Source organism: Vidua chalybeata, chromosome 2 (assembly GCF_026979565.1).
Source record: "Vidua chalybeata isolate OUT-0048 chromosome 2, bVidCha1 merged haplotype, whole genome shotgun sequence".
In the NCBI taxonomy this organism is placed as follows: Eukaryota; Metazoa; Chordata; class Aves; order Passeriformes; family Viduidae; genus Vidua; species Vidua chalybeata.
This window is the reverse complement of record NC_071531.1, coordinates 111,466,467-111,482,476: the sequence shown is the minus strand read 5'-3', so window position 1 is coordinate 111,482,476 and position 16,010 is coordinate 111,466,467. Positions and strand designations below refer to the sequence as shown.

The 16,010-nt window shown below is 50.6% G+C and overlaps 1 protein-coding gene across 3 annotated transcripts in view; it reads left to right on the top strand.

Annotated features, from left to right (window-relative positions):
* Window positions 1-16,010, top strand: part of IGSF3 (immunoglobulin superfamily member 3) — a 91,976-nt gene that overhangs the window by 50,394 nt on the left and 25,572 nt on the right. For 2 of the 3 annotated variants that reach the window (XM_053934293.1, XM_053934294.1), the window contains exons 3-5: window positions 9,259-9,669; window positions 10,423-10,812; window positions 12,511-12,912. In XM_053934293.1, the coding sequence (XP_053790268.1) occupies window positions 9,259-9,669; window positions 10,423-10,812; window positions 12,511-12,912 (1,203 nt within the window). The remainder of the gene's footprint in view (window positions 1-9,258; window positions 9,670-10,422; window positions 10,813-12,510; window positions 12,913-16,010) is intronic. The other variant, XM_053934295.1, reaches the window with a different exon arrangement.

Sequence of the window (16,010 nt, the reverse complement as noted above, 5' to 3'; positions counted from 1 at the left end):
TCTTCTCATCTACCTATTAACTATCCTATGTTTCTCAGTAATCTGCATGTGAAGGATGCGGATGACTCTCTCCTTCCCTGTCTGTGCATCAAGATGCCAGTGTTCTCTCTTTGTCTTTCCATGGGAACTTGAGACCCAGACCTGGGCTGAACAGGAATTTTAGCTGCAATAATAGAGAGTAAAGCCTAATTCTGTGCTTTCTTTGGTACTTTGCTTGTGAGCGTTGAAATGTTCTATTCTTGTGTGTTAGGCAGAAAAGTGGGCTTTGGAGGGGATAGACGATTCTGCTTGCAAAAACCATCTCCCAAGTGTGCCTTGGTCTGTGTTGTCTTGCCCTGGAGGCAAAAGTAAAGCACTGCTGAGCCTAAGGAGTAGGACAGAAAGGGATACTGGAAGTTGAGCGTGGGCTTTGCACCTCTAGGGACAGGTTAGGTGCCCAAAGGCAGATGGGAGAAAGGTGGTTGCTGGTCTCAAAAGCTTCATTATTGAATAAGTGAAGGAAAAACAGCTCTCATGTGCACACCTTGACCTCCTGTGTGATCTCTGCCGAGCTCTTGAAGTGGGGGCACTAATCTCTGAAAGCAGCTCTTGCACTCTTATCTCCTGGTGTTGCTTGTACAGCCGAGGTAGAGGAGAATGAATCCTCCTTGAAAATTGATTTTGAGAAGGGTGACTTACCTGACTATAAAGCACCACAAACATTATTATAGTCCGGGGGGAATGTGGCCTGGGATGTGTTTTGAAATGATACTACACGACTCTCCTTGTTCAGCTGTTCATGTTGCCTGCCTGCCTAAGTGCGCTACGTGGAATGGAATGAGGCTTTTCAAAAAATTGGGGAAAAGAGGATTTTCTAAGCTTCCTATTTCTGTCATTTCTTAACTTCAGCTTCAGAGGTGTAAAACATTAAGACAGTGTTGCCTGCACAGCTTCACAGCAGCCCAGGCTGCATCAGCTCCGTGTTTGCTCCTTTTCTGCTTTCCCTGCCTGTCCTGCAGGCTCCAGGAGGCTGTGGCTTAGCAGGTTGCCCTGTGCTGGTTTAAGCCACAGCAAATTCCCACATCCCTGCTCTTAGCTCACAAGTGCTGTTAAGTAAAACACATCAGCTTAACCCTCGGTGGAAGAGTTGCGTGCCGATGCGCCCTGCCCTCGTGTTTGCAGTGGCTTAGGCTTGCCTTAAGCTGCAGTAGCTGCTGGTGCACGGGATCAGCAGGAGAGCTAAACCCTCACAGAGGTGAGATTGTGGAAGAGGGAGGGAGGCAGAGGAGGGATTTGTGGTCTGTCTCACCTTGGCTTGCTGCTGGAGGTTACTGCCTCCACAGAGAGGCCGGTGTGGCACATGGTGGTCTGCAGCCCACTGCTGCCCACCCTGGGTGTCTTCCCCAGGCTTTGTTTTGGAGGGGTCTGTGGGGTGCTTGGTGGGGCTGGGCTGGGTTGGCAGCCTGGCCAGGTGTCACTGAGCACAGCAGCTGGGGCAGGGACAAGTCCCAGCGCCAGCATCATCCCGAGCAGAGCCAGGGTGTGAACATTACCTTTGGGAGAGCTGGGAGAGCAGGGCAGTGCCATAGTGTGCTTGGATCATGCCTGGGGCTTCTGTGACCACAGAGCCTAGTCAGGAACCACCTCCTGCCAAGTGCTGGGTAGTTGAGAAGGGAAATCCAGCCTTTTACCAAGCACAAGTTTCCTTGTTGCAGAGAAGCAAACATCCGTGTCCTTTTGGGTGTCATCTCTGCCACCTCCTCAAGGCTATTTTTTACTTGCAGACTGATTTGCACAGTCCCTGCAGAGCACATCTACCTCTCAGAGCAGGATTGCAAAAAAAAAAAGTGTGCATGTGTGGGGGAATAAAGGTTTTCCTCCCTGAGCTGGCTGGGAGATGGAAGCAGGGATGAATTCCTGTGCTCTCTGCCACACACCCAGCTCATGGCACTTCTTGGCTGCCTCTCTGTCCTCAATGTCTTTGCCCTTTGGGCTGCTGTCATCAGGGTTCGCTCTGCTGACGCTCCAGATAATTTTTGCTTGATGAACAAATGATGACTCTCACTGCTGGGTGCCGCCTTGTCCTTTTACCACCCCTTTCTGGTTTCTCCTCTTTTCTTTAATTTTAATGAGATCGCTTGAACTTTTCCACCTAAATTAGCTGTCCTAATAACCAGATCCTCCTTGGGATGCTTTGGGACAGGGGTGGATAGAGGAGAAGGAGCTTGTTAGCAGGAGCCTGGCTTCTGCTGTTCCCAAAAGCAGCATTAGCTGAGGGCAAGGACTGTGAATCTGCTCCCAGCACCTGCCACACTGCACCCAAAGCAGTCGGGGGAAGGGGGCTAGCATTTTGGAGGAGCATCATACTCAAAGGAATGATCTAAACAGTGCTCTGCTGGTGGGGCTGGAGCCCCAGAGTAAAGCCCAAGGGAAAAGGGGTGGGCAGGTGTCATTTTTCCTGGAGCTGAAGCACTTGTGAGAAGTTTAAAAAGCTTCAACTCTCCCAAGTCCATCAAGGACAAGCCAGAACTGGGGCTGAGCACATCTGCTCCCCTTGCACGCCTGTCCTGGATGCATAGGGAGGGGGTTTCTGATAGGGTCCAGGGGTACCTGCTGCCAATCCCTGTGGGTTTGTGTGGGGCTGGGGAAGCTGCAGGAGAGCATTGCTGTCCTGTGTGCCTGGGGTGGGCGTGCTGGCTTCTGTCCATGATGTCTGAGGGGTCTCACAGAGCTCAGATGTGCGGGAAGCACCTCTTGCAAGGGGCATTGTGGAGACATGGAGCAGGTTGTGCAGTGGGACTCTCTGCCACTGCCTGGGAGGGAGTACAGCCACGGCCTTGGATGGGTAGGCTGGATGCATGACTAGCAGAGCCCTCGACAGGCACGGAGAAGTTCAGGCCCTGAGTCAGAAAGCTGACCTAATTTCCACTTTTTGCATCTTGTCGGATTCTCTTCTCCCCTTTCTCCTACATTAGTTACTTCTGTTTGTTTTTTTTTTTTTTTTTCCTATGCCCTTTCTCACTTGCTGCCTGAACTCACCCAGCTGCATTGGGAGATGCATTTCTATTGGCATAATCATTCCAGGCAGTCGTTAATGTACCAACAAGGATACCATTGTAATTGGAGGATTTATTACTGATGTTGTGAAACAACTGCCATGCTGTCTCACTTAACTCTTCAGCTCCCCTCCTGTCTTCTACCAGCAGTTCAATCAGTAGCAAACTGCACTTTTAAAAAAGCTGCAAGCATGCAATGCAACCTGGGGATGTGTTATTTTATTCTGTTTATTTTCCTGCTCTTACCATAGGATGCTGCAGTGATATGAGTGAGAGCAAGTTCAGTGCTTCACTATCCGTTTCTGGATTGAGTTGCAGCTGAAAGTGACTTTGTTGTTAAATTTCTCATTTAGAATAAGATTTAAATATTTCCATGAAAATGAAAAATATATTTTGATTGCTTTTCTTTAGGCCACAGCAGTAGTATGGCCTAAAGAATCTTGCAGGACCTTGAAAGGAATTTGACTTCTATTTTAGTTTAGTTAAACAATTACTAGTATTTATCTTCCTTTAACTTATCCTTATTTTTCAGAAGGGGCTTTGCTGAAGGAAAGTAATCCCCAGACAACCAGGCTATTAATACTTGTTTTTCCCTGTGGTAGCCAGACCCTGTGGCTGTATCTTGGTAGGCAAGGAAGAGAAGAGGGAAAGTTCTGCACAGAGATTCTGCACCCTCAGTCACAGTGAAAATACCTCTTGAGAAGGTGTTACTTCTCAAATTCTGGTCCTCAGGTAGGACCTTGGGTAGTGGAGGGAACTTATAACCAGCAACAGCAGAAACAAAGCTTCCCTCTGCCTGCAGCCACCTGAGTGTTTCTAGCTTAAAATTAAGACAAGCTAAAGAGATGCTACCAGTAGTGTGATCAGCTCAGATTTTTTCCCTCTTGCAGAGGTGACATTGAGGGTCTTCATCAGTTTTGCAGCGTGACAGGGTGTGTGTTTGCTCCCTGCTGAAGGCGCTGCACGCGCTCCTGACTGACAGGGAGGAGTGCCTGGTGCTGCAGCAGGTATGGATCAGCATGTACAGCTAATTGCCAGGCAGGAGGGCTCCAGAGGATCACACTGCTAATCTAGATACCGCTCCTGCCTTACCACCACCCCCTCCCTCCCACTGCACGCCTGCACACGTACTTGGATCCTGTACGGAATAGGAATCAATAGTGCTGTGGGGGAGGGATGTGAGGAACGTGGATCCCTGAGAGCTTCCAGTGACTGGGAGACAACAGGTCCCTTCCAGCTGCTCCTGTAGCAGCAGGGTCTGTCTGGTGGCAGACCCTCCCTCCTTCCCTGGGATGGTGTGGGTGGCCACAGAAGGGTTAGCAGATTTTGCAGAGTCTGATAACAAAGTGCTCTGTTCCTGTTCTTCATATTCCCACCCTCTTTGCCAATCAGGTGCCTCCCAGTGCTCACCTCTGGGTTGACCAGGGTAGCTCTGACATTGCTGTTCCTCTTGAGCATCGTGTTGTGGGAGGTTTGTTGGTGCTGAGCTGTGATCCCCATGGGGCAACAAGATGTTGTGGGGCCGATGGAAACGTATCTTTTTCACTAATTCTCTGCAAAATCCAGGTTGTATGTCTTAGCTTCTTAGGGGTAGGGAATACCTGTATTTGCTCTTCCTAAATAGTTCACACCTGATACTTGGTAAGCTTAGCTCTGTCCAGGTGGCGTGAAACAGGCAGCTGGGGGCACAGGGTAGCACCATAGAGGGTCCCTAAAGTGTATCAGTGGGTAAAAGCTGTAAGGAAATCAAAGGGAAGAAGAGATTGCTGGGTTTTGCTTGTTCTGCAGTGGCCCTGAGATGGTCCAGCTGTATTGGGTAGCCTGTCTAAGTTGTTTTACTCTTGAAGAGCCTGAAATGTAAGGCTGCTGTGGTGCTAAGTGATTTTCACAGCATTGTTTTACCAGCCTCTGGCTCCCAGCCTGATGCTCCTCCTGCATCGCTTAGGAAAGGGAGTCTCAGGCAGGTTTGCTGCCTTGCCTGGGAGTAGAGAAAACATTGGTAGATCTCTGCTTTGTGTTGGCTCATAAAAGCTTTCATAACCTACCCCTTGGAGATGTTTGGGGTTTGGGAGACCCAAGGATGAACCAGAGCCAGCCTGGGGAAAGTGAGAAACCTGGATCATCCTTGTGTGCATGGGCAGAGTTCAGCATGGCACTGGGAGCTGCTGGAAGCCTGGAGCCTGTCCTGGGGCTTGGAGAAAAGCGTGTTGAGGTGTTCACCAAGTGCACACCTGGGAACTCCAGTCTCTGCTCCCTTCCTGTTTTCTGGGAGACTGTAAGCCAGTTCCTTGTCCTGAAATTAGCTCACTGCATTCTCATTGATCATGTGTTACTGAGGTGTGTGCATTTGAGGTGGGTTTGACTGGAGCTGGGTGTGCAGGCTTGCTAAGGAGGGCTGCCCTGGCCAGTGGGGAGCAGCTCTGAGCTCCTCCTCCTGGGACTCTCCCTGGCTGAGTCCCTGACACCCTCTAGTGGAAATATTTATATTTAATATTTCAGGAGCTTTCAAAACTTGGTGGTGGTTGTGAGCACCCTGTGCTCAGCAGCCCATCCAGCGCCCTCTGCAGTGACCTGTGGCCTGGGGACTCAGAGGAGATGCTGTATGCCTTGCTCTTAAATGTTGCAAATACAAGCTCAAAGCTGTCAGCTGTGACTGGCTCAGGGATGATAGCACAGTAGATTTGCTGCCAGGAATTGCTTCTCAGTCACTCCTCTCCTTGTCCAGCTGCTTGCTGCCAAACCTAACCTTGATGCTGGAGAGAAGAGAGTTCTGCTGACACTTGCAGAGGGTCATGGCAGCTGCGGGAATGGGCTTGTGTTTGGGGACAAGGAGGAAGCAAGGCTGGATGCTGGGGGAAGTGCAGAGAACGCTGCCTGGATGGCACATGAAGGGAAGGGAAGGGAAGGGAAGGGAAGGGAAGGGAAGGGAAGGGAAGGGAAGGGAAGGGAAGGGAAGGGAAGGGAAGGGAAGGGAAGGAAGGGAAGGGAAGGGAAGGGAAGAGAAGAGAAGAGAAGAGAAGAGAGAGAAGAGAAGAGAAGAGAGAGAAGAGAAGAGAAGAGAAGAGAAGAGAAGAGAGAGAAGAGAAGAGAGAGAAGAGAGAGAAGAGAAGAGAAGAGAGAGAAGAGAGAGAAGAGAAGAGAAGAGAAGAGAAGAGAAGAGAAGAGAAGAGAAGAGAAGAGAATCAGGCAGGAGCTGGGTGAGAAAGAAAGAGCAAAAGGATGTGTCCTGCAGCACCCCACTTGGCTCTGATTCAGGTGTGGCTCTGCTCCCTTTCATGCAGGGAGGTGACTCTCATCTAAGCTTGTCCTTGCTTTCAAGTGGAGCTCAGCTTGCAGAGTGTCCCCAGAAGCCCTGGTGCTTCCTGTGGCAGGTGGCTGCAGGGTGAGTGTGGGCGGCTGGCAGCAGAGCCAGGGCTCCCAGGTGAGCGCTGTGCTAAGACTCGTTCATGTCCTCATATGCAAGCTGGCGTCTGTGACACCTGAGCAGGGTGACTGGCTTGGGAGGAACTGCTCTTCCGAGAATGCACATCCTGCATGCTCTGTCCTGCCCTGGTGAGCACCTTCCTGTGTTCCCTTTTTTCTCTGTGACTTGCAGCCCCAGTCTGCTGCAGCCTGATGGGCTAAGCCAAGCCTGTAGCTCTCTTGTCACACAGAGTCACAGAATGGGTGGGATTGGTAGGGATCACTGAAGGTTATCTAATCCAGTCTCCCTGCTTGAGCAGGGTCCCCCAAAGCACATTACTCAGGACTGTGTTCAGAAGGCTCTTGAGTATCTCCAGAGAAGGAGCCTCCATGGCCTCTCTGGGCAGTCTGTTTCAGTGCTCTTGTCATCCTCACAGAAAAGGTTTTCCTCATGTTTGTCTCCTCCTACTGCTCAGCACCACCTGGATGCACCCTCTTGATGCCTGCCCTTCTGACACTTGCATACATTGATGAGGTCCCCTCTCAGTCACCCTTTGCTGGTGCAAGCCAGTGGGGTCTGTGCCTTGGGAATGGCATTTTCTCTTCTCCTACCACCTTCCCCCCTGACTGAACACAGCACCGAGGCACATCTTACAGTGTGAATAAAGCAGCTGTTTGTGCATCACTGGCCAAGAATGAGAGTGATGGTGTGAAGCACAGAACCTCCCCACTGTCCCAGCCACCTCAGGACTCTGGCTTGTTCCTCCCTGATCATCTGATCCTTGGAAAACTGGGCTTTCATTTGTCAACAAGTGTCAAGTTCTCCTGAATAGGAAGGTGACTGAAAATATGTCCCTGCCATGCTGACGTAAGACAACAGCCTAAAGGCTGTGTGCAACCCAAAAGGTCTTACCAGTTCCTCTAACCAGGAGGATCTTGGTTGGCTTTTTTAAGTAAAGTAGCAGGAGGATTGCAGCACAGTGTGTCAGGTGTTACCACAGTTAAATTACAGAGTTAACCACGCGCTGACACCTCCTGATTTTTCTCCAGGAGTGCACTTTGCAAAAACTTGCCTATCTGGGATAAAGGATGCTAATCTTCCAGCCAGGTTATGACCTGGAAATACAAAGTCATGGTTCCAGCTGGCAAAATTATGTGTGTGCTAACCTCCAGCATGCTCAGGGAATGGTGCGCCAAGTGCTTGCCTGAGACCCAGCCTTCAGACAGGCTGAAAATTTAAATAACACAAGAGAAGTTGTAAGAGCCCATGGCTGGAGGGTGAAGAGAAAGGAGCCGTGCGTCTGTGAAAATTACTCAGTAAGGCTTGAAATGAGAAGTTTAAAGCTTGTTGTGCAGGCATCGTGAACTGGCAAGCTTAGTTGTTGCTGTCACCACTGTTTGGGAGTCAGGGATAAGGGGAAAAGTGAAGTGAGAAGGATCCTGGACAGAAACTGTTGCCAGTGAGCAGGGGATGGGGGTTCCAGCGAGAGGGATGAGGGGAAGGGAGGGAGTAGATGATGTGTGGTGGTCACAGGGACAAAGACAATGACCTGCAATATAAGCAGCCTTACAAGGTACTTTTCCTGTCAGGCAGTAACTTGGGTGGTGAATGTGTAGTAAAAGAAAATGCTCCCATCTGGATTGGATGTGGGAAGATTTCTCTCTCATTTACTCCAAACTTGTTCCTTTTTTTGTTTGCCCTCTTCTGATTTTGACTTTTCTGCCATAAATAATCCCAGTGGTTGTCTTCACTGCAGCTCGTTGCTCTCTGTAGCAGTGCCTGAATGAAACAGATGCAGCTTCTGGCAGCTCAGCTAATTTTGTCAAACCATCTAGTGCTGTCAATGAAACCAAACTGAGATATGTTAATTATATTCCACTGGCATGTGGCAAAACCGTGGGCATTAACAGGCTCACTAACACTGCCTTGCCTGCAGAGCTGGGGAGAAGGTTTACATTCTTCTTTCCACGTCATGTTTCTTGAGACAGCAAAGTCTAGAAAGGCTTCTTTATTAAAAAGTCTTATCTGCTGGTGGTAAAACCTCTCTCTAAATCCAAGCAAGGTTGGAGGGGTGCAGTTTTTGGTTTTCATCCTGATTTTAGCAGCTATACTTCCTTTCCTCTGGTTAATCAAGTAGAAAAGTAGCCAGCAGTTTTACTACCAAGTGCCTTGATGTGCTGGTCAGGATGCAATTGTATTTCTGCCCTTAGAGGAGCCAGTTCCCTCTGAATGCAGAAACCCCTTCCTTTGGCCTGAGGGGGTCATTAAAAGAGGAAACAATATAAACTATGGAGAAGGGAATTGGATCTCCTGACTTTTTTATAAGGGAAGATTAAAGGAACTGAATATGTTTGGTTTGGCCCCACCAGTGACCGAGGAGGGTTGCAGACGACGCCTGAGGAGTGGCTGAAGGATGTGGGCGGGGGGGGGGGGGGTCACAGAATGTGCTGGGGGGCACACATGATGGAGGAGAGGCTCCTTGTGACAAAATGCCTTGATGGGAAATTGATGCAATAAACTGTGCTGCTCTGCAGCATGGCAGAAAACCTTGTTCAGTTACTGGGGCCCACTGAGCAGGAATTTAAACACCATGCCTGCAGTTTGTGCTGCAGGTCACAGTCTTTCCCAGCTAAGGGCTTTGGGGACAATTCTCCTCTTCTTAGGGGCTAAATGTGAGTTAACACAGCCTTGCTAATACTTCATGTTTAATTGCAACTGTAAAAAGAAACTTCTCCCCCAGCTCTCTTAAGGTGTTTGGCCTTTACCCTCAGCATTTTGGCATTGCTAACTCTGGGCTGTTTCTGTCCTGCTCTGCTGCAGTGATCCCGGACTCGCTGCGGGTCACAGCCATCCCGCAGACACTGAACAAGGTGGAGCACGACTCCCTGGAGCTCAAGTGCGAGGTGTCCAAGAGCACAGCCCAGCACAGCCACGTCTCCATCGCGTGGTACCGGCAGCGAGGCAGCGAGGCGCCCGTCGAGATCATCTCCCTCAGCCGCGACTTCGTCCTGCGGGCGGGCAGCGCCTACGCCCAGCGACAGGCCACAGGGGACGTGCGCTTGGACAAAGTTGGGGAGACCACCTCCAAGCTCACCATCTACAACCTCCACCCGTCAGACCAGGGCGAGTTTTACTGCGAGGCAGCAGAGTGGATCCAGGACCCGGACGATTCTTGGTATGCCATGACCCGCAAGCGCTCCCAGGGCGCCATCGTCAACGTGCAAGCCACTGGTCAGTGTCTCCTCTGCCTCTTCTCCCTTGGCTGGGCAGTGGGAGGAGATGGAAAATGGGGCTGTGCCGTGTTAGGTGGGTGGGGTTCAGCTCCCTGCTTTGCCATGTGCCCCACTTGGGGGGCTGCTGGCAGGGTGAAACAGGGCAAAGGAGGCCCCAGGCACTGCCTGCAGCCAAGGGAAGTGTCAGCAAAGGGCAGCAAGGGGGCTTGGATGGCAGGCCCTGTCTCCTGACGTGGTCAGGGATCTGGGGCTAGCACAGAAGCTAAAACATACATCTTAAGCGCTTGGTGCTAGCTCAGACAGTGAGGATTTTGGTAAGTTAGGAGGTAAGAGTGATACAGCAGGGAATAAAACTAAAAATGTCAGCAAGCACTTTTGTATTGCACAAGGTCCATTTACAAGTCAAAATTCTTCTCCTAGCACAGGTTCCTGCTAAGGATCTAAAGACCCAGCTGAGCTCTTTGTTCCTCTCAGATGTCCCCAAAGGTTCTGCCTCTTGACTTTGGCTGAGCAGGGTGGGAGTAGGACTGAGGAAGCTTTTCTTTGCTCTGTGCTTGATGGGCAAGAAGGTGCCTCTCTGGCAGCACAGCCCATCTGGTCTCCCACAGCAAAAACAAGTCCCTAACCTTTTTATCTCTGGATATACTTGTCTGAGGGATATTGGCTGTGCAGGGAGCAGTGAACACCTGACATGAGGTGTATGGATTCTCCTGATGGGCTTTGCCATCCTGACACGAGTCTCTCTCCCCAGACAAGGAGTTCAGCGTCCGGCTGGAGACGGAGAAGCGGATGTACATCGTGGGCGAGCCGGTGGAGTTCCGCTGCATCCTGGAGGCGCAGAACGTCCCCGACCGCTACTTCTCCATCTCCTGGGCCTTCAACAGCTCCCTCATCGCCAGCCTGGGACCCAACGCCGTGCCGGTGCTCAACAACGAGTTTGCCCAGCGTGAGGCCCTGGGCCAGCTCAAGGTGGCCAAAGAAAGCGACAACGTTTTCGTGCTGAAGATCTACCGCCTGCGCCTGGAGGACAGCGGCAAGTACAACTGCCGTGTGACCGAGCGGGAGAAGACCGTGACGGGAGACTTCATCGACAAGGAGAGCAAGCGGCCAAAGAACATCCCCATCACTGTCATGCCACTCAGTAAGTAGAGGCATGCCCATCCCCTCCTGAGGGCGTTGCTGTACTGAGCAGGTAGCTGGGAAAGACGTGATGTGCCCAGACCACAGCAGTACAGGAGAGGGAGGATAGGTGTTCACATGCTGTTCGGGCTTGGAATCCCAACTGGTGAGACGTATTTCTGTGTTGGGAAGGAGATGAAGAGGAGGGATGTGTGTCAGGTTCATAGGTGGGGAGTCATGCCCCCACCTTGGTAATGACACCAAGGTGGCAGTTCGTTCTTGAGCTGAAGGTAGATGTGACAGCCTCTGACTTGCTCCTCACGCCTCGCTCCTGGCCTTGCTCTGCAGGGAGCTGGGTGCTCTGTAAGGTACCCAGCAGGCATAGCAGGAAAACCAGCTTGGCCTTGGGGTATCCTAGGAGTTGCTAGGTTCCTGCAGGCTGTTATGTGATGGTGATTCAGCTGTCTTGCAAGACAGCTGTACTGGAAGAATCCAGGTGTGCTCCTTGAGCCCCAGTGCTCTTCAGCATGGAGCTCCGTCCTGGTCACTATGTGTCAGCTAGCTCTGGTGAAAACAGCTGGAGGCTTGCATTAAATGTCTTTTATATTTGTGAAATAAACATGGTAAATACAGAAATAACAGATTGAGAGGAGAGATTCCACTGACTCATTCCTTGTTTTGCTCTCTGAAACTCTGGTAGCAGTGACATGGTGAACCTTGCACAGGTTGCCCAGGCTGCCATGGCAGTGGGCTTGGACCAAGCAGAGGGTAGCTGTAAGAGGATTTTGTGCTATATTGGCCTCTTATCTCCTAGATTTGTAGGGAAATGCAGCCCTTTCCTCTAGCTTTTTTTCCCCTCCTCATTTCTCCAAAAGAAATTCTATTTCTTTTTTCTCCTACTGATTTTTGGTCTCATTTGTTTGGCTTTGAAAATCACTCTAGCTAGAAATCTTGCACTGGACAAATTTCTAAAATATATTGTTTCTAGACCCAGCCACCTTTCAGACAGATTTGATTCTTGCCTTTGATAAATCAGCAGCTGTAGGAACAAATGTGATGATTTTTTTTAAGGGTGCTAAGTGTCCATAACTGTGATGGAAGGCAGCAGGAGTAACCTCAGTACCCCAGCACTCCATATCTCTGAACAACCAGCCACAAAGCCTTACACCTCTGGGAAGCTCAAGATACCAGATTTTTTTTGAACATTACCAAAGAGTGATAGCTACCTATAGTGTCACGAACAGTGGGAGTCTGGGAGAGTTTCTCCCAAAAGGTGTTGGTAGGAATGGATGTGGCAAGATGGTGATCAGGATGACGTGAATTGAAAAAGCCACAAGGCGCTGGAAGCCTTTTTTTTTTTGGCAGAGCCAGTCGCACGCAGTGCATATTGTAGCAACAGAAATTCCCTCAAGTTTTGCTGAGATCCCATCCCGGACCTGTGACCAGAAGACACGGCAATGTCTCCTGAGCCGTAGGCAGAGATTGCTCCCAGCTTTGGCCTACACCTGCCTTGAGTGTGCAAGTCACCAGGAGCAGCTCGCTGCCCACCAGCTGTTTTTGGATGTGGTCACGCATGAGGTTAAGACGTGCCTGGACCCAAATGTGTGGGCAGTTTCCTGCACCTGGTGGAAAGCGTCTCTGGCCAGCAGCGTCCTTCTTGCAGCCCGAGCAGTGGCGAGTGTGTATCATCTCCCCTGTGTGTATGCGTTTCTCTCCTTAGAGACCAGCATCTCCTTGGAGATAATCAACAACGCCACCAATGTCTTGGAGGGAGAGAGCCTGCGCTTTGGCTGCAACGTGCGCTCGGGCTTCGGGCCCCAGAGCCGCCTCTCGGTCGCGTGGCTGCTGGTGGACAAGCTGAACCGGCGCAGCGAAATCGTGCGTCTGGACCGGGAGGGCACCCTGCACCCCGGCCCCGCCTACGCGGAGCGCAGCAGCTACGGGGGCATCCAGGTGGAGCAGGTGCGGCCCGGCTCCTTCACCCTGGAGGTCTTCAACAGCGTCAAGGCGGACGAGGGCCACTATGAGTGCCGGGTGGCCGAGTGGACACGGACACTGGATGGGGAGTGGCAGATGGTTGGGGAGCGGCATGCGAGCACCCCGGTGTCCATCACTGCTCTGGGTGAGTACTTGAGGCGTGGGGGGCCCCGGGGCCACAGTCCCCCCGTGTGCCTGGCCGTCCCCCAGGAGGTCACCTGCAGATCACTGAGGCTGTTCTCAGCGCTCCTGCCTTTGCTTGCCAGCAAAATGGAGGCACCCAGCAGCCTGCCCACAGCTCCTCGTAGGTTGGTGCAAAATGCCTGCATGCACCCTTATGTGTGGGGGCAAAGTCTGAGGGGTGGCTGTGGCAGGAGCAGAGCCAGGGAATGGCTGAGGAGAGGAATAGGGCTTCCAGTGTCCTTCAGAGAAGAGAGGCTGCCAGTCCTGTGATGTGTCCTGCCAGTACTGGAGCTGGGTTTTGGTCAGTGCAGTGGTGCTGCTCCACTGGCAGCTCATGGACATCGAAGCCTCCTTGTCTGCCCTACGTAAACCTTACTTCTGCCCACACCAGATCAGGAGTGCAGAATGCTGGGCATCTGTTGGCCCAGAAAGCAGAAATGGTGGGCATCTCTGACAGAAAGTGTGAGTCAGGAATGGTCCTCGCTGCCTCTGCAGTGAGGCACTGAGCTGCTGGCCCAGAACCACAGTGTTGTCCACGACCAAAGTAAAGCAGTACCTTGGATCATTTGAAGCTGGTACTCTGCTCTGCCAAGGGGCTCCTCTGTTCCAACACAGTGAAACCACATCAGTTTAGGAGAGGGCAGGTAGGGCGTTTGACGTTGTGCATGGATTGTGAGTTACTTTGGTCCTCTTGAGCTGGTTCCAAAAGTGATCTGCAGAAGGCTGAAGAAGGGATGACTGCTTTTGTAAGGCTACTGATTTTCAGAATGCCAAGGCTAAGATAATCAGGGAGTTCTATTGAAAGGTTGAGATAAGAATTTTGGCGGGAGGGTGGGGATTGTGTGGCTCTTACTGGTACTCTGAAGTATTAATCTTAAGCTTTGACAAGATGTGTGTGAGACCAGACTTCAAAGTTGTATTCTGATGAAAATCTTGCCTTTTTCCTTCTTTCCTCTCCTTTACTTTTGACCTCCTTTCAGAGGCTGTTTTGTCTGGAGTTAGAAATCTTTTCTGTGTAGCTTCCAAAAGCAGGTGAGGATGTTCTTTTGTAAAGAACTAAAGGAAGATTCTCATCTAGTTTCAATAGTGTCTTCCTCATGAGGTCAGCAGCATTTGGCCTGCTGCAAGTCCCAGGTGTCAGCCCTTCCCTTTACTCTGCCACTTCTAAAAGTCTTGAGATTAAGCACTGAGATTTTAAAATGTGTCACTTCTATCTTGTTAAAATTTAAGATGCTCAGAAGTGCACAGCATTACCAGAAGATGTGATAGAAAGGTTGTCCCACCTCCTCCGCTCCTCAGTCACCGGCTGTTGAGCATGTTCTGTCTAGTCTTAAGAGATTCCTAGGTCTCTTTAACTAGCAAAGCTGAAGTACCTCATAAAAATATAGTAGAGAATCTATTGAGTATTATTTTGCTTCTGAATCTGGTTCAGATTCAGATTTTTTTGTTCAGCTTCATGTTTTTGAAATGTCCTGAGAAACTCAAATTCAGGGTACTAAGAAAAAGCAGGAGAGGTTTATGGCTTCAGAAACTGCTGTTCTAAAAAAAATGCAGTAAATTTAGTGACACTCACATTTCAAGTTAAGGTATCATTGTTTGCCAGACTGCCGGGGTAAGAAACTCTTTAACTGATGATGTTCAAACCCATAAATCTAACCACAGGGTGGTTCAGAAGCAACAGCCAGAAGAGAGAGATGTGCTGGCAGAAGAGACCAGATGTTCCTGAATTTCTGAAGCTCTTGAGTGCATGGCACAGACTTAAGTCCCAGTCTGGCCAAGGAAGGAGGGGGGGGGGAGGGAGTGGTGTATTTTTGTAGGGAGGTTTTACAGAAAATCAATCCACTTTTATGCTTTTTGTACCAAGTCCCAAAAGAAGAAGGGCTTTGGTTTGTTCACTTAAGTGCCATGACCATGTTGACGGAGTCGAAGACCTGAGAAACACACCTGGCTTCTGCATGACTTCATGAAGCTTCCTTGCCTGGGCCAACTGGAGAGTAAACTTGATTAAATCAGCTGGTCTTGGTGAAATTAAGTTGGCTTTCTAGGGTCTTCTCTGGCTCACGGTTTCTCTGAGCTGGGCCCGGTAACACACTTACTGGGGCAGGAGGGCTGCTGCAGGGTCTGAAGGTCAGGGCTTATATGGGGCTGAGATGCAGCAGCTCTGCAGGGGAGGCAGCCTGGGTCTCACACTGCCCTCCTGGGTAATCACTGAACATGCTGTGAGAGGCTTTAATCCCGAAGATTGACCTGTTTTCTCAGTAATTACACGTCCCGGCGCTCTGGCACGGTGACGCCATGGGCTTGCGGAGGCACTTGCTGGAAGTGTGCACATTTGGTGAGCTCCGTGCTGTGCCCGGTCTGCCTGCAGCAGCAGGGAGCTCCTGGCTCGTCTTTTCGAGCCAGTGGCAGGCTGAAGCTCCATGCTGATCCAGAAGATGTTCCTTTTTTGACCAGGCACTGTCTGGGGTCTCCTCAAGCAGTGGCAGCTCTGCTGAGAGCTGGGGTGGTCAGCACTGCAGGGAGAGGGGGAAGTGTCAGCCCATGTGGGACACCCCATGGAGCCTCTGAGGAGAGGAGCGCTTCCTGGGGACGTTGGCAGAAGAAAACAAGGTCCCTGCTAAGTCTGCTGGCCACACTGAAGTGATTGGAAGAGAAGAAAATGTTTCTCTCTGCAGCTTGGAGCAAATGAGCAGTGGAAATACTCTGCCTGAATATGTAAGCCTGACTGGCTATCTGTAATATGTTACCTTTTAATTACTAATAGACTGCTGATTTCAACTCCTCTAAACAAACAGAGTGCTGGGGGGAGACAAGTCAAAACGTATTGACCAGCTTGCAGAGTGGCAGACACATGAGAATAACTGCATAAAGCTGTCCTGGAGCTGTGATCTGGAAGAGAACAAAAGCTGTGTGAAGAACAGGAGCAGCCAGCTTCTCTTTCAGTTTGCCTCCATCCTGGGGTTTTGTAACCATTGCCACCTCTACGATGCATGTTTTGAAGGCTGCTACTTCTTGCTTTCCTCCTTCTTCCTCCAGCTGCAGCAGCCAGATGCAGACCTG